The sequence below is a fragment of the Aspergillus wentii genome (genome assembly GCF_001890725.1).
Source record: "Aspergillus wentii DTO 134E9 unplaced genomic scaffold ASPWEscaffold_10, whole genome shotgun sequence".
Lineage (NCBI taxonomy): Eukaryota > Fungi > Ascomycota > Eurotiomycetes > Eurotiales > Aspergillaceae > Aspergillus > Aspergillus wentii.
In genome coordinates, this window is record NW_024467841.1 from 178,385 (window position 1) to 200,865 (window position 22,481).

At 48.2% G+C, this 22,481-nt stretch overlaps 11 protein-coding genes and 1 non-coding gene across 12 annotated transcripts; 4 read left to right on the top strand and 8 right to left on the bottom strand.

Moving 5' to 3' along the window:
* Positions 1-63: 63 nt before the first annotated feature.
* ASPWEDRAFT_177469 (Zn(II)2Cys6 transcription factor domain-containing protein) lies at positions 64-1,317 on the bottom strand (the record flags this gene model as incomplete). Its single annotated transcript, XM_040831656.1, has 1 exon — positions 64-1,317. The coding sequence occupies one exon, from the start codon at positions 1,315-1,317 to the stop codon at positions 64-66; it is 1,254 nt and encodes a 417-aa protein (XP_040683404.1).
* Positions 1,318-2,441: 1,124 nt separating this feature from the next.
* ASPWEDRAFT_55317 (cytochrome P450) lies at positions 2,442-3,999 on the top strand (the record flags this gene model as incomplete). The annotated part of the gene is made up of 2 exons (XM_040838192.1): positions 2,442-2,620; positions 2,667-3,999. 2 exons carry the CDS (start codon positions 2,442-2,444, stop codon positions 3,997-3,999), a joined length of 1,512 nt encoding a protein of 503 aa, XP_040683405.1.
* Positions 4,000-4,108: 109 nt separating this feature from the next.
* On the top strand, positions 4,109-4,871 carry ASPWEDRAFT_55318 (uncharacterized protein; the record flags this gene model as incomplete). Its single annotated transcript, XM_040838193.1, has 5 exons — positions 4,109-4,225; positions 4,275-4,453; positions 4,568-4,628; positions 4,661-4,768; positions 4,818-4,871. The coding sequence occupies 5 exons, from the start codon at positions 4,109-4,111 to the stop codon at positions 4,869-4,871; spliced, it is 519 nt and encodes a 172-aa protein (XP_040683406.1).
* Positions 4,872-4,915: 44 nt separating this feature from the next.
* On the bottom strand, positions 4,916-6,625 carry ASPWEDRAFT_46473 (putative phosphatidylglycerol specific phospholipase). The gene has a single exon (XM_040836767.1). The coding sequence runs from the start codon at positions 6,431-6,433 to the stop codon at positions 5,135-5,137; it is 1,299 nt and encodes a 432-aa protein (XP_040683407.1). The 5' UTR covers positions 6,434-6,625; the 3' UTR covers positions 4,916-5,134.
* Positions 6,626-7,596: 971 nt separating this feature from the next.
* ASPWEDRAFT_46474 (uncharacterized protein) lies at positions 7,597-8,506 on the bottom strand. The gene has a single exon (XM_040836768.1). It carries the CDS (start codon positions 8,380-8,382, stop codon positions 7,957-7,959), a length of 426 nt encoding a protein of 141 aa, XP_040683408.1. The 5' UTR covers positions 8,383-8,506; the 3' UTR covers positions 7,597-7,956.
* Positions 8,507-8,604: 98 nt separating this feature from the next.
* On the bottom strand, positions 8,605-8,701 carry ASPWEDRAFT_t222. The gene has a single exon. It is a non-coding gene; the product is annotated as a tRNA-Asn (tRNA).
* A 627-nt stretch (positions 8,702-9,328) lies between these two features.
* On the bottom strand, positions 9,329-10,335 carry ASPWEDRAFT_63264 (O-methyltransferase). Its single transcript, XM_040838691.1, has 2 exons — positions 9,693-10,335; positions 9,329-9,635 (listed from the first exon to the last, which is right to left on the bottom strand). The coding sequence occupies exons 1-2, from the start codon at positions 10,207-10,209 to the stop codon at positions 9,424-9,426; spliced, it is 729 nt and encodes a 242-aa protein (XP_040683409.1). The 5' UTR covers positions 10,210-10,335; the 3' UTR covers positions 9,329-9,423.
* ASPWEDRAFT_46477 (PLP-dependent cysteine synthase family protein) lies at positions 10,335-11,644 on the top strand. Its single transcript, XM_040836769.1, has one exon. The coding sequence runs from the start codon at positions 10,417-10,419 to the stop codon at positions 11,359-11,361; it is 945 nt and encodes a 314-aa protein (XP_040683410.1). The 5' UTR covers positions 10,335-10,416; the 3' UTR covers positions 11,362-11,644.
* ASPWEDRAFT_177475 (uncharacterized protein) lies at positions 11,487-13,960 on the bottom strand (the record flags this gene model as incomplete). The annotated part of the gene is made up of 3 exons (XM_040831657.1): positions 11,487-13,635; positions 13,687-13,741; positions 13,789-13,960. The coding sequence occupies 3 exons, from the start codon at positions 13,958-13,960 to the stop codon at positions 11,487-11,489; spliced, it is 2,376 nt and encodes a 791-aa protein (XP_040683411.1).
* Positions 13,961-15,109: 1,149 nt separating this feature from the next.
* Positions 15,110-17,221, top strand: ASPWEDRAFT_46478 (HET domain-containing protein). Its single transcript, XM_040836770.1, has one exon. It carries the CDS (start codon positions 15,262-15,264, stop codon positions 17,065-17,067), a length of 1,806 nt encoding a protein of 601 aa, XP_040683412.1. The 5' UTR covers positions 15,110-15,261; the 3' UTR covers positions 17,068-17,221.
* A 1,609-nt stretch (positions 17,222-18,830) lies between these two features.
* On the bottom strand, positions 18,831-19,178 carry ASPWEDRAFT_32974 (uncharacterized protein; the record flags this gene model as incomplete). The annotated part of the gene is made up of 1 exon (XM_040833730.1): positions 18,831-19,178. One exon carries the CDS (start codon positions 19,176-19,178, stop codon positions 18,831-18,833), a length of 348 nt encoding a protein of 115 aa, XP_040683413.1.
* An 859-nt stretch (positions 19,179-20,037) lies between these two features.
* On the bottom strand, positions 20,038-22,257 carry ASPWEDRAFT_55323 (transketolase family protein; the record flags this gene model as incomplete). The annotated part of the gene is made up of 3 exons (XM_040838194.1): positions 20,038-21,905; positions 21,952-22,061; positions 22,106-22,257. 3 exons carry the CDS (start codon positions 22,255-22,257, stop codon positions 20,038-20,040), a joined length of 2,130 nt encoding a protein of 709 aa, XP_040683414.1.
* Positions 22,258-22,481: the final 224 nt, after the last annotated feature.

Sequence of the window (22,481 nt, forward strand, 5' to 3'; positions counted from 1 at the left end):
CAGTCATAGCTCTTGTCATGCACCCCCCTACCACATCCCATAGATTTATTTCCCTTGGTATCATCACCTGGCAGAGCTCGGCAGTGAAAGCGCCGAACTCGACCCCCGCATAGAAATCTGAATCACCTCGATCGTCCGCTTGAGAGAGAGAAACGTTTCCTGCGCTTGTGCCATGACTGCCTGTGTAAGCACCGACGATTCTTCCTGGTCGAGGATACCCGCGTATGCATCTTTGCGACTCCATAGTCGGCATTTCGACGGTAGACCCATTAGCCGTTCGAGGGAGTGAAGTTGGTGCTCGAGCACTTGTATCATCATGGTAACTTGCATACTGGCCGGGTGTGGGTGTGCAGGGGGCGATCTCCGTGTCTGCGTCTCCTGGATCCAGGTACTGATGCGAGTGAGGATGGTGTCGAATAGTTCGCCCAGCTGGATATACGTAGACAGCAGCATCAACGTCACAGATAAATTGGGCGGGTCGTACGGGGGCGGGGCAGCAGTGAACTGGGCAGGGACCATAGTCTGCAGGACTAATGCAAAGCGCATCGTGACATAGAGGCTATTCTCCCACGGCTCGAGGCCGACTGGTTCGTGGCTGTGGAAGAGGCTGAGGCGCATTTGGCATGGATCCCACGATTCCCAGGGCCGGTTCTTGAGGTCCACCAGTTGACGGGATATGCTGCTGATGACGCTGACCAGGAACGATAGTGAGTCGGTGTTTATTGAGTGGGATGCTGAGGTCTCGTTCAGTCTGGCGCTGTTGCCTTCTAGATGCCTCTTTGCCTCTCTGGTGTCGCTCATGTTGCCAAAGTCGATATCTGGTACTGCAGAGTCCGCCCCGAATGGCTGATTCTGAGCTGTATCAAGACCATAACCCGCCGAACTGGAAGCATCATTGATAAAATCACTCTCATCAAGATGCATATTAAGCATCTCATCAAAATGCGCAGGAGGCGGAAAAAGTGCCGTGATCCCCGACCCATCCGATCCACTGGCCGTCGATGCAGATGCAGGATCCGAATAACTCGGCGGGGATGGCAGCGGATTAGTATTCGGGGTTGCCGCCAGACTGCCGATCCCCCGCCGAACAGGCTTCCGAGGTCGCTGTGCAGGATATGGAGACTGGTTCCTGTCCACTTGAGCGGCATGTGTATGCAGGGGAGGACGACCTAATGGGCGGCCGCTGCTCATGACGCAGAATGCGCCTATTCGCAGACAGCGATCGCATGTGTTGTCGCCGGGTTGCGTGCGTGTGCAGCGCAGTTTCTGTTCCCGGCATCGATCGCAGGCGTATCGCTTGGCTGCCTGGCTGTTCATGATGAATGTAGGGTATCACAGGTTGCCTGCCTTGCTGGAGGAAAAGACATCGAGTCTTAAGGCAGTTAGTTGTACGACGGACTCAGCCTCGCAGTTGGTGGATATTATCTGCTCAGCACACGACAGCAACATGAAAATTCATCAAGATGGCAGTGTGAAGGGCGAGCCGCATCGCTATTCCCTGTTTGATGACTCCACAGTAAGCAGTTCTGAATAACTACACCAATGGTGGTGGTGGACTGCAGATGGTCAGGATAGTGGGGTGAATACGAATGCAGATACAGCAGATCCACAGTCATGATCTTGACTGTCTGGATATTATCTAGAAGACAAATAGAATCTTACTGCATTTCGTGTTGCCTGACGTCTGACTGCATATTCTTTCATTCTAGACCAGCTGCATTCATCATATAGCGTCTGCTTATTTAATGTCTACAACCTTGTATATTAATCAACACTATCAGGATGTCAGACTATTCCACCTTAGTGCTTCGGCTATTCATCCCAGTCCTTTGTATGTCAACATACAGCCTATTCAATATTCATGCCTAGAGTCTATTTTAGTGCATTATATATTACACCCCCATTATTGGCTGCAAGTAAGACATTGATGGCCTGACACTCTCTCTGATTTGCCCATTCAGAATACAGCCAGAATAGCCGACCACCACATGGTGGCCTGAGGAAGCCTTCCGAACGAACCACCTTGAATACTAATCAACGCGTGGTTTCAACCCCTCGATCTGGCCTATTTTAGCGTCGGCCGATGCAATCTATCCTCTTGCGGGGTTCTGTCTTGATGGCTCTAATCGCACTGTATGATTGGTCAGGCTGGGAATAGCTTCAAGACGGCGCGCAATCCTTCCCTGCGGCCCACGTCAGCGCCACAGTTAACCTAGGTTAGGGCCGAGCCGGCGGGCCTCCGGTTCGGGCACTTTTAGTTGATTTGACAGACTTTTTTTGGTTGGATATCTGGTTTGATTGTTAAGTCTCCGAATGGAGCCATCGGATGTTGGCTGTGCGAAATGTATGAATCGGATAGACATATTATTCTAATGGTATCTTAAACATATCTGGATAGAAGTAATCATCTGGATAATTCTCACCCGCATACTATCATTAAAATGATCACTGCGCTTGCATATGCAGTCACCGGGCTGGTTCTGCTCGCGTACACGGTAGACTTCCTGCTCAGCATTGGCGATGACCCTCATGAACCGCGTCGGATACGGCCCAAGGTGCCCTTGATCGGACATATCCTGGGTCTGATGCAGCATGGGCCGACATATTACAATATGATGAGGTGAATCCGATTATCGAAAAGATGTTATCCATCTAACATGAAACAGTGATGCGACAGGCGAGGAGATCTACCTACTGCCTATGCTTCATTTCAAGATTTATATCAGTGCATCACCTCGTCTCTTACCGCATATTCAAAAGCATTCCAAAGCACTATCTTTTCGACCATTTCTGCAAATCGTGGCCCGAAAACATGGCGATGCTTCTAAAGAGGCATATGATATCTTCGGTGGCACCGTCACAGATGACTTGAGCCACTCGGTGAAAATGAATCTGAATCCGGGAGAGTCGCTGGATGATTTGAATCTGAGAATGGGTAAACGGGCATTGCTCGAGGTGAATGCTCTGAGTGAAAAGATAGGACAGCAAATCTACTTACTAGAATGGGCTCGACATGCAGTTATCCAAGCTACGAGCTGCGCTGTCTACGGCGACAAACACCCATTCCTAGATCCTGATGTTGAAACTGCATTCTGGAAATGGCAGACGTATCTCACTGCCCATCTGGCAGGATGGCTGGATCCCTTTGGCACAGGCTACGCAGCCCGAGATAAGGTCTTCAACGCATATATCCAATACTTCGAGCAGATCTCCAAAGACGGGTCACAACTTGCTCGAGACCACCAACAAGTCCTCCGTGAAGCCGGTATTCCAGACATCGACAACGCCAAACAAGCCGCCATCTTCACCATTGCCTCCTTCAGCAACTCCGCGCCAACCCTATACTGGACGCTATGGGAGCTGTTTTCCCGTCCGACCATCCTGACCCAAGTCCGCGACGAACTAGAAACTCACGCCATCACCGGCTCACTCGAAACCGGCTTCACCCTCGACGTCGCAGCCGTCAAATCCAAATGTCCCCTCCTCGTCTCCATGTTCCAAGAAACCCAACGATCGCGCCACGTCAACCCCAGCTTCCGCAAAGTCCTCTCCGACACATGGCTCGACGGCAAATACCTCCTCAAAGCAGGCAACTACCTCCAAATGCCCGGCTACCCGATCCACACGAACCCGCACGTCTGGGGACAAGCAACAGAATTCGATCCCTACCGCTTCGTGCCCAAGACAGGGAGTCATGAGAAGGAGGTCTCGACGAGCGGGTTTGTGGCGTGGGGTGCTGCCCCGTATCTGTGTCCGGCGAGACAGTTTGCCGCGACGGAGATTCTGGTCGTGGCGGCATTGATGGCGATCCGGTACGAGATGAGGCCGGTGGGTGGGGTGTGGGAGAAGTCGCCGGCGTTGAACTTTGAGGATTTGTCAACATTGTCGAATCCGAAGAAGGATGTTAAGATGGATGTCAGTGTGAGGGGGGAGTGGGCTGGGGAATGGAGGTTGAAGATGGGGGAGAGTAAAAGTCGGATTTCGCTTGCTTCGGGGTGATCTACAATCTTATACTTGTTTCATTTATAAACTACTTATTCTGGCTAGAGATAATCCCTCCTTCAACTGCCTACCTCATCTCGTTTATCTGCAAATCCCATACATCCTTATGTCTAATATCGACATCAAATCATCCGAGGTTGAATTCCTCCGAAGGCTAAAACAAAGTCAGAACTCGGTGGTGTTCAAAGTCCGTTTCCAGGAAAAGATATGTGCCATGAAAGTGGTAAATATATCCATCCATATACTGGCTTTTGCTTTGCTGGTAGTCAAAGTACCACGACAGAGGCCCATTCGAGCACGATCCACACTACTGCGAAGTCAATCTCTTCATCTCCGAGTCAACCGCATACCATCGACTGAAATCGAAAGGCTTGTGCAGGAAAGGCATCATCCCAAACTTCTATGGAACGATACGAAACATCCAACCGGCATTCTGGCCAGATCTCGACATGTTTCTCAATGACAGACTACCCCCCAACGCCATCCTGATCGAATAAATCCCAAACCTGCGCCCGATAGATCTATCCAACTATACAGAGCAGCACCTGGCTAAACTCCGCCAGAGCCTCGACGAGATCCACACGGCAAACGTTTACCATGCTGATGCGAAGCCGCGGAATATGATGGTATTGTCAGGGGAGTATGAGAGGTACTCAAGATTGACTTTGATTCTGCTCAGATATTTTCAGAGGGCGGAAGATCGGCAAGGCAGGAAAGATGGATTAAACAGGAGGTTGAGATGGTGGGTTATTTTGTTGATGCTTTGGTAGGTTCGAGTGGTTTGGCTATGGCTTTGCTGACTGGAACAGGCTCAGGATTATGAGGGGAGGGTTAATCGTACATTTTCTTATTATTATGAATATATGTAGGAGGGGCTTGGTGCTCTAGGTGTCAGATGCTGTTCATCATGGAGTCAGGTGGACCTCTCATAGTAGTATTAATCAAAGTACTATTAAAGTAAAGATTTTCTAGGTTGTCAGGATAATAAAAATTCAACTGTATAAACTATATATGAATGGGTTTTTATCATTTATCTCAGTATTCACATTGTATGTGTAGTCGGTATATGGTTCTCTAACCATCCCCTCAACATGCATTATATATCATAATATTAAACATCATTAATCATAATCTAAAAGTCCGCCGGGTTAGGCAGAGTCTCAGGAGTGTCATCACGGTGCTTGTTGGTAATCAAGCTCGAGAAGCTAGCCGAGTATTGCACACGAGGAGTGAGAATGTCCAAGTCCCACAGCTCAGCAACGTACTTGAGAATGGAAGTGTGCGTGAACTCGCCACTCTCGCCATCGGGCTTGTTCTGGACAATACCCTTGCCCACCCAGGGAGACATGAGGACAGTGGGGACACGGATACCGAGACGGTCAAAGTGGAAGGTGGTGGGCTTGCCGTCGCCGGCGGTCTCGGTGTAGGTGAGGTCATCACCGGCGGGAACGTCCTCGGGAGGCGAGACGTGGTCGGCGAAACCACCGTGCTCGTCAAAGGTGAGGATGAAGAGAGTCTCGTTCCACTGCGGGGAAGAGCGGAGGGCCTCGTAGACGCCCTTGATCCAGTTCTCGCCCATGTTGATGGGGGAGGGAGGGTGGAAGGACATGTACGAGCAGCACTCGGGGTTGATCCAGGTGAACTGGGGCAGGGTGCCTGCCTTGGCGTCTTTGTAGAATTGGTCAATGGGCTTGACGTTGGTTTCGCCCTTGCCGGACTTGGCGGTCCATTCGTAGAACAGAGCGTCGGGCAGGAAGTCGGTGGTGTTGGAGTAGTTGATCCAGCTGATGCCGGCCTCGGACAGCTGCTCAAAGATAGACTTTTGAGGCAGAGCAGAGGTCAAGAAAGCGTCGTCGTTCTGACCATGGCCGTGGGAGGTTCCCGAGGTGAGATAGGCCCGGTTAGGGTTGGTTGGGCCAGGAACCGAGGCAAACCAGCGGTCAAAGAGAACATAGTTCTCAGCCATGGCATTGAAGACAGGCACATGTTCGGGGGTGTAGTAGTTGATGACCTCTGCCGCGCGGGACAAATCATGGGTGCCGTAGGCGTGGATCTGCTCGGAGACAAAGCCATTCATGTTGGGCGTATCCTTGTCCATGTTAGGGTGATAGTTGCTGTAGACCTGCATGTTACCACCGCTAATGCTGTGATCCGGATCGTCCGGTGCAACATTTTTGGCGATCGGCTTCGCACAGACAAGCTTGGAATGGGGGTCTGAGACATTCGAGGGATTGCAGTACTCGCGGTTGACGAGACCGTCGATCTTGTCGTTGTACGTCAGACCTCCGGCGAAGTTGTCAAAGGACAGGTTCTCCTGCACCAGAACAACAACGTTCTTAATGGGGCTCTTGTCGGTGGACTTGGGGACATTGGGAACAGCGGAAATGCCGATGCCCAGGGAGAGCAGGACGGCAGCAGAGAGGAAGACCATGATGGCGGTCGCAATGAGGCAGAAGAAGAGGATTGCTGGCCATCGCGATCGTCTCTGCTGCCACCTGGGCACAGTATTTATAATATCGAGATTCGGATGCTTCATGTCGGACATTGTAGATGAAATCTTCCCACGTGGTGATGCAGCGAGGTATCATTGCCCGTCGTTAAGGGAATCACTCGGAGGTTGTCTGTATAGCTGGAAGTTGCGATCGATAACACTAGTAAGCAGCGTGTCCGTCTGGATTGGGCGACGCGAGGGGGGAATGCGGGGTCCGGTGGGGCCCAGCAGCCCCGGTTACTGGCCAGTCATGCCAACGCATGGCGGCCTGGTCCCGTCTGATTGGGTCAGAGGACGTCGGTCCGTGGCTCCGATAGGCCCAGCAAAGTGGTCCCTGGCCAACCAGTCAAATGATGGAATGGCCATTGGGCGGTGAAGGCCCACCTGACAAGGCTTAAAAGGCATGTGAGCAAATCATTGGGTCTGAGTGGTTATGCGATGGCACGTGCTGGAGCTGTGGATGTTGAAGCGATTGTACAATATCAGAAGATAAAGAGGGCTCGACAAGGTACACTCCGAGATACCCTATCTGATCGGTTCTGTCCCGTTCGATGGAGGCAAAATGACTCACAGTTCCCTGGTTCCTGCTGATGTGGAACAACACATGCAGACCCGACATGGATATCCCAGCCGGTCATGTAACCCTCCTGCAGTAAACACAGGAACAAACCCGTTGTTTTCACGATATCTGCCGTCTGCCGTCTGCCGTCCTTTGCTCACCGTCAAGTCCATCTCACAGGGGCCATTGCGTGCCGATTTCCGCCATCTTGGTGATTTTGAGAGACCACTCGAACCACACAAAGGGCAGTGACATCATAGCTGTATACGAAAGCTTATTCTGGCACTATTGATCCTGAAGCTACATCAAAGCAGCCGATACAAGCCGAGACAGCATGACAATAATGTTTGATCAGATGCAGTAGTCAGGCATCAAAGTCGCATTCTGAAGTCCAACAGTAAGGAGTAGGAAAGTTAAAGTTGAGCAATGTAGAATGGTAGACAATAGCGAGAAACGAAGAAATGACAAAGTAGAGTCATTGATCATTATAATTTACAATAAAGAAAGATGTAGATATGGTTATCATATATCTATCTGAATAAGAGGTCAATCTGATATCGATGATCGACTCGGTGGCTGATGGCTGATGCTCAGATCTACATTCTGATCAGTGATGACAGTTGATCCCGACATCATGCTGTGCTTACCGGTACCTGCAAGATGCCGGCCAAGCATGTTGAATAACTTCAATCCACCCCGGTTGATGGTATTCCTGATGGAATGCTCGTGAAACCATTGAAATTATAAATGCCCCGAAGATGAGACATTCTCCTATCCACCATTCCCAGCCTTGTGAGATTCTGAATAAAAGTCAATCTACATTCTTATTTAATATCGATCGACTCTTCAAGATATACGCATACATACCACGATCACTATAGATATTATAGACAGGTGAAACACCTCAAACCACAACCTTCCCCAACACCCTCAAAATCACCAACGTCAACAGCCCTTCTACACAACTCCGAATCATAACACCCTCCACCCGCCACAGATCCCATGATGCACCCTGTTGAACATCCTTAAGACCCTCCCGGACAAGTTCCGCCGAAAACGCCGCAAAGCAGAGAGTGAATGCAAAGAATACCCCGCAAAGATGCGCGAGTTGCTCAGGGTGATAGTTGGGTGTCTTTGTTGGGTTGCCGTACTGGTCTTGTGATTCAGTCACAAAAGGCTTGAAAAGGCCCGCGAGGAACTGGCCGATGGGATAGCCGAGGTACGAGCCTGCTTTGTAGATGATGGCTGTTCCGACGGTGAAGGTGACTATGGGGAGGGTGATTATCATGGTGACATGGAGGCATGCGAGGATTTCCGAACGGAGATCCATGGTGGTGTTGATATGTTTGTTGATGTGGTGATTGTGGTGATGGCGGTGAGAGGAAAAGAGAGCCGCGGATTCTGGAAGAACAGGCAAGTCAACACGTGCTCTTACTAAGTGACAATTTTCGCGTCAGATAAAAAAAAAAAAAAAAATAGATGAAACTACCTACGGAGTAAAACTCAGCACGATAGGGGCAGAAAAAAAATGAAATGAAAAAGAAAAAAGAAACGTCCCCGGGCAGGATCGAACTGCCGATCTCCCGATTGTGGTTGTTTAGTTGTTTAAACTAACAGTCGGACGCCTTAACCAGCTGGGCCACGGAGACGGATTCGTTGACGTCCGGCTGAATTCTATGCCTAATCAGTAAGACAGCATAGGTAACACAGAGCTTACCGTTTACTTCCCAATTCCAACATCCATTGACAAGACAGAAAATATCCCGAAATTAATCATTTGCGAGTTGAGTTTCTGGATTCCAAGCTTTAAATTACATTCTACCGATACTTAAACCGCGAAGGAATTACATTACTGTCAAATGTATAGTCTTGAAAAATAATATTTGAACATAATATATATCCTGGCCCTCTGCAAATCATGTTGCCACAAACTCTCAGTAATGCAAATAACCCACCCGAGGCCTATTCTGGCCATAAACTGAAATGGAAAACAGGACGATAGTGTGAGCCATAAAACTGAAGCCCATAAAAGAAGAAGAGAAACAGTAGGCATGAGCATATGACGTATATGGAAAGTCCTCCATAACGCCAAGAATCTCCAAATTGCCAAGACTGTCTATCTCTTGTCTTGCAATGAGAATGAATAGCCTTGATGGCTTTTCTTGGGAAATATAATGAAATAGCATGTACAATGTCCCAGTTAGTAGTCTGTCTGCGTTATGGCTTTGCCCTGTTGAATATGACTCTACAAAAGATCAACTAGATATACGTGTAGCCTAATATATATCTCGACGTATAATTAACAATGAATGAATTTTTGACCACAACTATGATAACTTAGGTTCCAAGGACTATCCAGAACTATCTATATCTATTTCGACTCTGGCCTGTAAACACTCATCTCAAACCCATTCGTAAAGGGCAAAGTCTGATTGAAGAATCCATTCTCGGGTGCTCGCAAATACGCCAGCAAGTCTGCATAGCCCTTTGCCCCCGAGATGGTATTGTCAGTGAGCACAACAGCTCCAGGTCGGAGGCGAGGCAGAACAGTCTTGAGGGTCGGGAGCGACAAAGGCGCCCAAACTGTAATCTAGATTAGAATACCAATATGGACAGAGCCCAGCATAAGGAGAGACTTACTGTCGAGAAGGAGAAGGTCGACTTGTGGCAGCCCCTCCTTCAGGGTTTCCAGCAGATCGCCCTCCCTCAGATCGATTTCCTGTTCAACGGCTGGCCCACACTGCGCCCAGTATTGCCGGGCAATGGCAGCCTTCTCCTTTTCCTTTTCTGTCGCGATGACAATCCCCGATTTGCCCGTGGCGGTTTTGGTCCCGGCAACAGCCAGCGCGAGGTAGATTGTGCTGACGCCGAAACTGGTCCCCGCCTCGACAATGTTGGTCGCGCCCATGGCGTGGATCAGTTGATATGTGAACTCGCATTTATCTTGATCCAACGCGATGAATTTGTCCAGCATGAGGCGGTCAAAATCATCTTTTGGATTGCTAGCCTGCTTATCCTCGAAGTCTCCCAGAATGTCGGAAGAGAACACCTTTTTCTTGTCTGAAATAGTGGCCTCTTGTTTCAATGAGGTTTCATGGAGTTGGGAGAGAAGTTGCAGAATATGCGGGGCAGCTTTGACGGGGGATGGAAGTGACATTGTGGAGGATGTGAGGTATTTGAACGTATGTTGCAATGACTGGATCTGTAGATCGAGTGTGGTTGATCGGGCCTTAAATCCCAACCGGTCTTGGCATTTTGGAGAAGCGATGCCACGTACAATATGTCTATTGTCCGAGGGCCTTTCCAGATAAAATTATTTCCTTGTCACAAGTCCTTGAATTTTCTTTCGCTTCAATTATTCAAAATGACCATGCCAGCCATCACCCGCAATATCCTCGACGCCATCGGAAACACACCCTGCGTCGAGCTCAACCACATCGTTCCCGATGGCTGCGCTCGTGTTTTTATCAAGCTCGAGGGCCTGAATCCCACAGGTTCTTACAAGGATCGCATGGCAAGATCTATTATCGAGGAAGCAGAGCGCCGGGGCGACCTGAAGCCAGGCATGACCGTTGTCGAAGCCACCGGCGGCAGCACTGGATCCTCAATCGCTTTTGTCTGCGCTATCAAAGGATACAACTTCACAGTCGTATCTTCAGATGCGTTTGCAGAGGAAAAGCTCAAGACAATGTCTGCCTTCGGAGCCACCGTGGATATCGTCCACAGTCCGAGTGGGAAGATCACACCCCAGTTGATTCCTGCCATGCGCGAGCGAGCCGAAAAGTTATCCCACGGGGAAAGCTTTTACTACGCAGACCAATTCAGCAATTCCGATGTCCTTGTTGGATATGGAAGCTTAGGCCGGGAACTTTTGGATCAAATCCCTGAAGGTATTGATGCCTTTTGTGGTGCAGTGGGTGGTGCAGGAATGGCCATGGGAGTGGCCAGAGTATTAAAGCAAAAGCTGCCCGATGTACGGGTCACTGTCTTGGAGCCTGCCTCTGCGCCTGTAATCACTAAGGGTCACGGTGGCCAGCACGGAGTCGAAGGCATTGGGATTGGCTTTCTTCCACCCCTTTTGGATAAGCATCTGTACGACGATGCTCTTGCAATTGATGAAGCTGAAGGCCGTGCCATGGCGCGACGGTTGGCCAGGGAAGAGGGGATTCTAGCTGGTATTTCGACGGGCCTCAATGTGGTGGCTGCACTTGAGATAGCGAAACAACTTGGTCCTGGGAAGATTGTAGCCACTGTTGCTTGTGACACTGGGTTGAAATATGTCCGGGGAGATCTGTATACGGGAAAGTGAGAAGAGCCTTTCTCATCATCCATGTAGAATAGATTACCCTTCCTATCCAGGTGATTGAAGACCGATTCTAGGTCAATCCTTCTGCTCTATCACTTCCAATACAAATTCAAGGGAGGCAACTGTCTCTAACCGAGCCGACGCTCCAGAATTTGAGCGTAGGCCTCTAGAACCTTTCCAATCATCCGTACCACATTCCAAACAGCCTTTCCACTCAGTATTCGTGCCCAGATCCTAACAACCTGAGTACACAAATCAGGCCCAGAAGACCCAATCTCACCCCCGGCCTTTGCTTCAGTGACCATGTCTTCTATATACGCATATAACCTCGCTTCCTCTTCATCTACAGCACCATTGGAAATATGAGGCTCGATAGCAATCAACCACTTGCTGATGATAAAGGCACACTCAAGGGCACAGAGTGAATGCTGGAGCGACCATGAAAATGCTTGATTATGCGTTACGATATTGACGCCGATTTTCACCGGTATACTTAATGCGTGTGCCGAGTAGAGTACTGCGCGGGTGAGTTTGCGATTTGTCGTCAGAGGCGGACTTTGGTATATCGAGTTCGCAACTTCATCTGGGTCGTGGGTGTTCAACGCACGCCACGGACCGAGGTCAACGTGGAGGCGGATATAGGCCATTCGAAGAAGAGCAGTGGAGTTGAAGGAGATAGGACCTAGTGGGCTTGAGGGGCCCAGGAACGATTCTGGATCGTGATTCCAGAGACTCTGCCAGTTTCTCAGTGCTTGTTCTACCTTAGTTACATCGCTAGGAGAGATCCGGTCATCTCCTTCAACTTGGCGCTTTGAGGCTGATCGTAGGAAGTAGATGTGCTGAATTAACGCAAGGATCAAAGTGTAGCTACCCAGTGACGAGCAGTATCGAGGAAACCCGTCTTCATGAGCACGGAAAAGCATAGAATAGAGCGTGTCAAAGTGACATTCAGGCTCGTGTTCACTCCGGGCCTGTTTCCACGCCTCTTCGCTCTGGGCTTCCCATTCTTTCTCGCGGGAGGGTAAAAGGAGATTGAGTTCTGAGTTGAGGATCGGAGGAGGGGTGTCGTAGACGATGGTATAGAACATGAAAAAGCAAAAAATGACGACAATGGTCCTTCGGAAGCCCTCCTCATGGATCCAGATCTTCCACGGGGTGTTTCTTACTTCTTGTGGTGCTAAAAGCTTCTCGGCTCTGAGGTAGTTGGCGAGAATGTTTTGGATCCCAACTGCTTCGTCGAATATGGCTCCTGAATTGCCCCAGGTTGCCATTGCCATTATGATGAGTAGTGTTTGTGCAAGAGGCAACGGGTTGAACTGATCCGTCTGTTCGGCATTCAAGTCGCATTGTTGTCGCATCGTAGAAGGTGTTTCTGGCATGGGTTCACTTGCTTGAGATTGCCCTAACGTGTCTTTCTTGGTCTGATATATCGACTTGCGTCGCTCTTCTTTACGACAACAGAGTCTCTCTTGCGCTATAGCAAAGGAAGCCCTGAACAGCATGATTGCATTATGATGGTCAAATGCAGATTGTGCTCCAATTGTAGCCATGGCCAAAATCAACTCAACTGGGCAATCCACACCTGAGAATGTCGGAACATGGAGGAATGGCAGGTGGCGATGGAATCCCGTAAAGTAGGTTGTAATATAGCGAGTCATGGTGTGCCGCGAAGGGAGAACGAAACCTGGGGGAATGACTGACTTGAAGGGCTGAACCTTGGATAAGAGGTGGTCCCAGTCCTGCTGTGTGACTTTCCACGGCTCTTTCTGCGCTTTCAAGGATGGCGATGGTTCGAATGAAGGAAAGGCGGATGTAAATTCATCATACAGATGGGAGGATGCTGGACGTGCGGTTGATTCAGAGGAATTGGGATCAGATTCAGCAGTAGGGAAGAGTGGAGCTGGATGGGATGGCAACAGCGGCTGCTCGAAGAAAAAGGACGATAGGCCGCTGCCGTATGATCCACTGATGCTGTCAATGAACAGGTCAAAATCACCAAAGGTGTTGTTCTCCGGAACTGAGTGCATATCCACCGGCGAAGTCAGCGGCAACGCACTGGAGTAACCCATTGGCAAGTCTTGAAATGACAGATCGCTGTTCACCGTTGATATAGATTCAGGCAGTGATTTTTCCATTGCCTCAGTTGGTCGTTGGTTTTGCCTCCCAGATCTAAGCAGATCCTCTGGGGAAGCCCCAATCAGCGATGAATTCTCATGGCCGGGAGTAGCGATTGAGTCACTGCCATGAGTCAAGCGAGCATGTCGAGCGAGTAGATCACTGTTCAGCTGTCAGCCACTTCAGCCAACGTGCAATGGAAAAAGGACGTACCTCCGAGCGAAGCCAGCAGAACAGATGGTGCAGCGAAAGGGCTTCTCCTTGGTATCTAAAGAAGATCAGTATCATGGAGATTCAATTTCAAGGAGCCCATACGTAGTCTTTCATGTCGCTGTAGATGCTCCTTACGAAGAAATGCCTTGGCGCAGAATTGGCAGCGAAACGCTCTTTCTTCGCCTCGAGGAGTTGAGATGGGATGGAGAGTATCTGCATCGACTGGATTGCCTCGCTTCTCGATGGTGGGTCTACTTTTTTTCCTCGGGTGCATCCTGCATGGATTATGTGTAATATAATGATTTAACGATGCAGAAGTTGAGAATGACGCTGATGCTTAGTCACCCTCGCCTAAAATCTTATACAGTATTTAAGACGAACATATTGCCTTCTCAGCATCCAGCAGAGTCAGTTCAAGACTGACAAGCTTGTGTATTAAAATTCATGCATATTATTCAATATCGAAATTGTATCTCAACTTAATTCTGGCCAGGGTATGACGCTTTTGTGAGATATCATCCCCGTTTTTTCCATTGATTTTCCTTTTTCTCTGTCCCATTCACTGCGACGACCTCAGTGACTCATAGACTCCCAATACGTATATATATTCTCTACCAATTCTATTACAGAAATTTAGGAATATCTTCATTTCTCCAAAATGCCAAGATGGACTATGCCCAAAGCAGTAGTCATTCACGGAGTCAATGGACTGGAAGACGCGCGCTGCGCACGCTGTAGGCCCTGAAATGATGACAAGGGAAGGAGGAAGGTTATATGAGCTCCTGATATATTCAAGTTTGAATTGAAAGGGCATAATGGAATAAGGAAACAAAATAGGTTAAGTGGACAAGAACTGAGGTTGATGACAATTGGCAAGTAGCCAAGGTTTATTTTAATTGGACAAGTAAATCAGCCCATACACTCATTTACATACATACAAGTGTAACATTAATGCAGCAGTAGTGCGGTCATAATGACAGAACATTGCAGTATCAAAACTGGAGCCCCAGCATGTTTCGAGACAGAATGGTATGGCATAGAATAATGAAATGGCTGAGAAGGATTTGTTTTGACAGTACTGGGAATTAAGTTTTATATACCCTACAATATCTTTAAAGGCATCCTTAATGTATAAACTCTGCAGCCTAGAGCGCGAAATATTGAACCTTGTCGGGAAATAATGATTGCTTATAAAGCCACATCCGAAGCTGCCTCCCATATCATACACAGAGATTTATTTCCAAACCCAAAAGTTCTCTACATGAATAAGCCAAAGTCATCATGTCTTTTTCATGGCAGTGCACGGACTCTTTCTCGAAGAAACGCCTAGAATTTATCACTCCAATAGGAGCAAGTTAATGTGCAGGGCAGTGTTGTCAACGTAAGCATGCGGGGTAAAGCTGTGCGACAACTCGACTTGCCTGTAGACAGCTTTAAAGATGTCCCTGGACCATAGAGGCCAGCACGATCATCAAATATATTTAAGAGACTTAGGTTCAGCATCTGCGATATTATCAAAACGCAACAAGATACAGTTGGTTCCCAAGATCCTATCTAATGGCACCTCATCATAAAATGACTCCCAAGGAAAAGAAAAGGATTGCCTTGCGCAAACGAATTGTTCCAAGCAAATCCGAAAGCCTTACGTTTGACGCGACGGAACTCAACGCAGAAGCATCCAATAAATTATTCTCTTATCTATCCGAGAACAGGATTCGTCTGATAAATCTATATCCTGGCTGCCTTGACGATGAGATCAAATGCAGTGTTCAAGAAGCCACATTGTCAGATCCATCTCTGTCTTACTATGCCTTGTCTTATGTCTGGGGGACCTTCGACGAAGAGAGCTATATAGAACTCAACGGAGAAAGGTTTCGTGTCACAAAAAACCTAGCAGAGGCTCTTAGGAGACTGAGACAAGCAGATCAAATAGAGACCATATGGATTGATGCACTATGCATAAATCAGACAGATAAAAAGGAGAAAGACACACAAGTCCCACTGATGGGATCGATCTATAAAACGGCCAAGAAAGTGGTCGCCTTTCTAGGCAAACATGACGAGACAAGTCCTATACTGTTTCGGGTTCTCAAAGACCTCGAAAGAAGAGGTGACACACAGCTTGCATTGAATCTCCTGGACTTTGAAGAACTGAGCACTCTTATTCCCGCGTTACATACGTTCTTGCGTCGAGGATATTGGACACGTGCTTGGGTTGTCCAGGAACTTGTACTTGCTCGGGATAAATGGATTCAATGTGAATATGATAGAGTCTTATACTCGACGTTGGAAGCTTTCCAAGAGTCCATTATGAGCTACCTCCCACTTATCACCATATCACCAATGGGTCCGGTTCATATTCGGGGAGTTGCCTATTCAAACGAATGGCACTCGCGGTTCCCACAACTCGGTTCGATGGAGAAAGAGTTGTCTACAAATGGCTTTCTTGAAGGTTTTCTAGATGTTCGATGCTCAAACCCTCGAGATCACATATATGCGTTCTACAATTTGCTTGATTCCAACATTCAAAATCATATAGAGGTTGACTACGAGAAAAGACCGGCGGAAATCATTTACCAAGCAGCAAAGGGTATCATCATGGAAACCCAAAGTCTACATATAATCACCCTTAGAGGACGACAAGTTTGGCCATTGGAAGCATGGCAATACACGATGCCCTCTTGGTGTCCTTTCTTTGGGGTTCCATATATCAACGATTCATTACCTCCTCGAGATTATACACGCCCCTATATAACTGAAGGAATCGCAAAATTTTCAACAGATGGCAAAGTCATGCACGTGAAGGGTGTGGTATTGGGTATAATCTACGAGACTGTTCCTCGAATCCCGCTTGTCCACCATCCTTTCAACAATATCAGTATCAAGGATAAGGCGAGAGTCGACGATGAGCTGGAGTATGCTTATAAGTGCATTGAATTTATCGAAGCAAGAGCTGACAATGATGTCGAGCTGAACTGCACAGTTCTAGGCGACATTATGGCTGGTGAAGATGGGCTTCTATCTTACCTGAAAAAAACGTCTGAACTTGGCTCGGCGCGCATGAGCCGCTTAAATGACTTCGCACGATACTTTATTTCAAGACAACTTTCCTTTTTCAGGTACGATGACTCGTTCATCGATAAATCCGGCTCTAATAAAATAGCGCCCGATAGAATTATATCGGATTTTGCAATTATTCCTGGAAGGGCATACACCAGGGATATACTATGCGCTATACTCGGCTCTGAGAATCTGATAGTACTGCGACAACAGGGTGAACATTATACAGTTGTGGGTGAAGCAAAAACTTTTACTCGGACAGGCGATAATATCCTAGCAAAAGTTGATCCTTCAAAATATAGAGCTTTTTCACTTGTGTGATATAAATTACAATTTTTATTTTTTATTTCTATTTTTGAGGCAGTTATGGTGCTTAGTAGCCTTCAATCTACCAGAAAAGATACTGTGAGTTTCTCCCAAGGGATGAACAGACCTGGGATTACTTCAGCAATATCATTCAGCATTGTATTTGTGGCAGGGTGGCCATTCAGTAAGGAGTCTTCAGCAGTCTGGAATCCAGTCAGTTAGTCTCGAAGGATTACAGTTGCTATTTGAGACGAAGATAGAACCAGACATTGTACGTATATGAGGTGCCTAGGATGGCTTGAGTTGAAGCATATGTTCTATGTTTGACCAACATGCGGTTTTTGAATATGAAAATGGAGGATAGAAGCCCACCACATCATTTATAGTTGCTAAAGAGACTTGCGAGGACAGTTATAACATAAGTTATAACTATAGGACTCTTCTGCTGGATGGCTGGATGATCTAGGTGTTTAGGAATGAGTTGATTAAATAACAAAGGACCTGGTGTATGCCACTAAGAGAAACAAGCCTGCCACATGAAAAACAAGTTATCTCTTTCGCTAGCAGCTATAATCCTATTCTCATAATGGGTAATAGATGACCCGGGCGCCTGCAAAAATAGTTGCTCTCACGCGGTCATGCAGCAAAAGGGTTACCACAGTCATAACTAAGGATAGGGTGGGTGAGAGAGATAAGTAGTCTGCAAAGATCAACAGAGAATGTCAGATGACTAAACATGATAACGTCTTAACAATATTAATAAGACAACATCATTGAGCAGCAAACTTCCAAGTGTCTGATTGTGCAGATTATAAATGGCCAATATGAAGGGCGACATTTTGAAAAGGCATGTGTAGGTCTCAAATAGTAGGGCTGTTAGTGTAAGAACTTAGGTCATTATTTAAAGGAGAGGTCATAGGATCGCACTTGATGCACAACACAGATCACAGTTCAAAAGAATGTATAAGGCAGATCAAATATCTCTGTAGGGCTACATGTGGTTGTATGTTAAAGTATATTATGGTATATAAGTGCAGTAGGGCAGAAAATGGCATTATCATGAAAGAGGAACATGCAGTTGAAGCCCTCAAACCCTAAAGCCAAGATAATAACAATTCTAGAAGGGTAACCTGGAAGTGAATGAGAAGTGCACGTGGGAATAAGCTTTCTACAGAAACGCAACTATTTTCTGGATACAGCCTTACAGGCTCATTCACCTTTTCCCTTCCTCTCACTACGTTGTTCGTTTCAGGGCACTCAGTCACATTTTGGACGAGATTAAAAAATCTCAGCATTTCCATTGAAATGGCTCGCTCCGGTTCTAAAGGTTGCTATCAACATCCCCCAAATGATAGCTCTTGTGGGACAACAGTCCGTCGTGGGAAAGTGTATTCCGTTCGGATTCAAATACCGAAAAAAATTGCATTACGAACTGAGTCTAATCAGTTATTGGGTGAAGGTGTATGGAGAAATCAGGGGTATCTGCCGCAGTCTACTCAGAAAGGGCAAATTCGTCTTTCGCCTTTAACCTACCGAGATTCAAATGTTGGATAAGGGTTGATACTCTGTAGGGTAAGAATGCTGATCCTGTGTGATTACTAGGCTAAAATTGTCATGCGATCTGAAAAATAGAAGGTAAATAAGTAAATAAATACATATATGAAAGTCAAGATACAATTCAGTGTTTCAAACTGTAGGCAGAAATTATGAACTATTATCCTCGCGCTGGCAATATTCTCTTTGAATTGTGTTGCTCTATATCATTATTATTGTGTATATTACTCAAAGTCCTTCTGTAGCATGATGAACAGGGACCCAATAGACCCGCCAGTCATTAAAGCTGGACCCCAAAGTGCCGGGACGAAGCTTCCTCGCAATAGCTTCTGCCTCACGGACATGTACCGGAAGAATCCGTATGCAAACGACCAAGCACTAAGGCCCTGGCACACCCGGCTGGCGAGAACTCGTTCTTGATCGATTGACTGAGAAGTCCTTTCGCTACTGCCGGCTTCCTGTTTGTTTGACGATTGGGTCTCTGCTGGTTTGATCAAGTGGCTATTGAACACGCGGTCGATCATCCCCAGCCGACTGAGGGCCAGGGACAGGGCACCAAAAGCAAGTCCCATGCGTGTCCACGAAAGGAATGTTCGCTCATTGGCTTGGTGATCGCGCAGTTGAGACCCATTGTTGGCTACTGCCTTGGGGATCAACAATTGGCGGATTCGTGTGAAAACCATGACTTGGTACTGTCTTGTTGACTTATATTGGTTGTCGAGACCCGTTTGAAATCTAGGACAAGTTAGCCTCCCAATGATCTCAGAGTAATAGCCTTATCGACATTGCTAGATATGGCTTTCAGGGGTTGGGCTTGGGATAGGGGGGTGGTTTTAATTTGACTTGGTCGTGGATTTCCTTTCTTTGGTGTTGCTTGAAACTTACTGCGTTGTTTTTCTTGTTTGTATCAGATATCAAACAACCGATTCAGACTATTTACTAGGTGTGGCCCAATATTCATGAAATTACCTGAAATGCCTTAAAACTCTTGACTGTTCGGAGTCTTCGGTCCGAGCTTTTGGTCCGAGCTTTCTATTCATTGGCCAATCGTGTCAAGGAAACCCAAGCATATTAAATCCATTTCCATGGCAGACAGACGTGCTATAGTACCTGTTGTCAGATTAGATTGCATGTTTTATCGGGTGACCCTCGATTATCAGCAATTGCCCAGCCATTTAAGTGCTGGCAGGTCTTATTCTTTATTCAAGGTAGATGGCATGTCCAACAGCGAGTGGCAAGTGGAGTACAAAAGGGCGATGTCTCAATCTTTATACGACAGGTCACTCAAGATTGCAGTCGTTGATTGTACATCTGCAGTGACTGTGTTCTGGGTGCAGATGGCAGATTTGCTCTTTACGCTTTATTAAGAGGTAGCTTGAACACAGTAGATTATTAACAGAAAAGAAAATCTCATTTACTAACATTATACCATTACAAATCCACAAACTCTCCCTTGACCAACTCTCCCTTCGCCAATCCATCCAGATACTGTGTCACCTTGTCTGCCATCACCCCCGTCTCATATCCAAAGAACTTGTACGCAGCCTTACCCGGCAGACTGTGTCCGAATCGTCGGATGGAGATACCCGCATCGGCATATCTCTCCCATCCATTCGGTGCATACGGCTCAATCACCACAGCCGGAATGCCCTTGTGTCGTCGCAGAGTCTCACGACGGTATTCAACACTTTGTTGCTCAAAGAGGCGCTGGGAGGGGAAGCTGATGACACGCGCCACGATGCCCTTGCTCTTGAGTTGCTCGGCCACGTCCAAGGCGAAGGAGAGTTCAGCGCCCACACCGATGAGCGTGATGATGGCGTTGTCTGCTTCCTCGAGAACGTACGCACCCTTGGCTACGCCGTCGCGACGAGTCTGCTTCAGTTGCGGCAGGGCGTGGCGCGATGTGGAGATGATGGTGGGTGTCTTTTTCGCTTCGATGGCGGTGATCCATGCGCCGGCTGTTTCCTCGCTGTCGCCGGGTCGGATGTACAGCAGGTTTGGCATGGCGCGGTACAGCGCGGCCAGTTCGATGGGCTGGTGGGTTGGGCCGTCCTCGCCCATACCGATGGAGTCGTGGGTGGCGCAGTGGATGACCTGGAGGTGCTGGAGAGCGCCCATGCGGACGGCGGGGGCGGCGTAGAGGTAGAACATGAAGAAGGAGGAGGTGGTGGGGATGATGGTGTTGGGGGCGTAGGCTGCGAGGCCGTTGGAGATGGCGCACATGGCGTGTTCGCGGATGCCATAGTGGATATAGCGGCCAGAGTAGTTGCCGTTGATGTTGCAGGTGGTGCGGAGGTCAGGGTGCTGGAAGTCGACCTTGCCGGGCCAGATCATGTTGACGGAGGGCGACAGATCGGCGGTTCCGACCATGAAGGAAGGGATGTCCTTGGCCATGGGGTTGAAGATGAGTCCGGAGGATGCGCGAGATGCGGTGGGCTTGTCGGGGAAGCTGGTGGGAACGAGATCCTTCCAGTTGGAGGGCAACTCGCCGCGCACTCGCTGCTGGAATTGATTTCCTAATTCAGGATACTTGACGGTATACTCGTCGACCAGCTGTTTCCAGTTCTGCACGAGGCTTTGTCCGCGCTCAGGCAGATCTTGGAAGAACTCGCGAACAGTCTCGCCGACGACAAAATGCTCGTCTGGGTTGAAACCATTCGCCTTCTTCATGTCGGCAACATTGGGGACTCCAAAGGCTGCGCCGTGAGCAGTCGCAGTGCCGGCGACATGGCTGCCCAGACCGATGACAGTCCGGACGTTGATGAAGGTGGGCTTTTCTGTCGCTGCGCGTCCCTGTTCCAGCGCCTTGACGAGGCCCTCAATATCGTAGCATCCATCTTCAACGTCAATCACGTCCCACCCCGAGGCGCGCATTTTGGCGTTGATATCCTCGGTGTTGGTGAGATCCACCGATCCATCACAGGTGATCTGGTTATTGTCGTAGATGACAGTGAGGTTGTTGAGCTTGAGATGACCAGCGAAAGAAATCGCCTCGAGTCCAACACCTTCCTGCAGACAGGCATCGCCAATCATGCACCAGGTGTGGTTGTTGACGACGTCGTAGCCGGGCTTGTTGAAGGTGGCGGCCAGGTTCTTCGTGGCCATGGCCAGTCCGACGGCGTTGGCGATCCCCTGGCCCAGAGGACCGGTGGTGACTTCGATACCTTCATGTTCGATTTCCGGATGTCCGGGACAGAGCGCATCGACACGGTCTGAGTGGTAGGATTTGAGCTGGTCAAAGGTCATGGCTTTGTAGCCGGTGAGATGGAGGAAGCTGTATTGGAAGAGACAGGTGTGGCCTATGGAGTTAGAATTATCGCAAAATAAGTAAACAGAAAGACAAACCATTCGACAAGACGAAGCGATCACGGTTAAAGTAATCCGGAGTGTGAGGCGCATATCGCATCACATATCGCCAGAGCGCAACGCCAATAGCGGCCATGCCAATGGCACCTCTGCATGGATTAGCATTGTCGCGATGAAATTGAAGAAGACTTACCCAGGATGACCACCGCCGAATTGCTGGCACAGATCGGCAATGAGCATGCGGAAAGTGCGCAACACCAAGTCATGATCTTTGGATAGTTTCTCGACGAGCGCAAGCGACGACTTGCCGCCGTTGGCGGCTCCATTGCTAAGTCCAATAGCCATGATGTGTAGTTGTTTATTGTGCGATTAGATTAGGGAAGGACATCTTGTATTTATAAAGCAGGTAAAGTGACAGGCATTACCCGAGTAGGAAATGGTGAGGTCAATATCCCGATGCGGCAAGTCGTGCCACTTTCTGCCCAAACAGGAAATTCACTAGATCTGCACACACAGTCATTCCATGTTGTGCACTTTTTTTCATGCCAATAAAAATGCAGTGGTTCCCC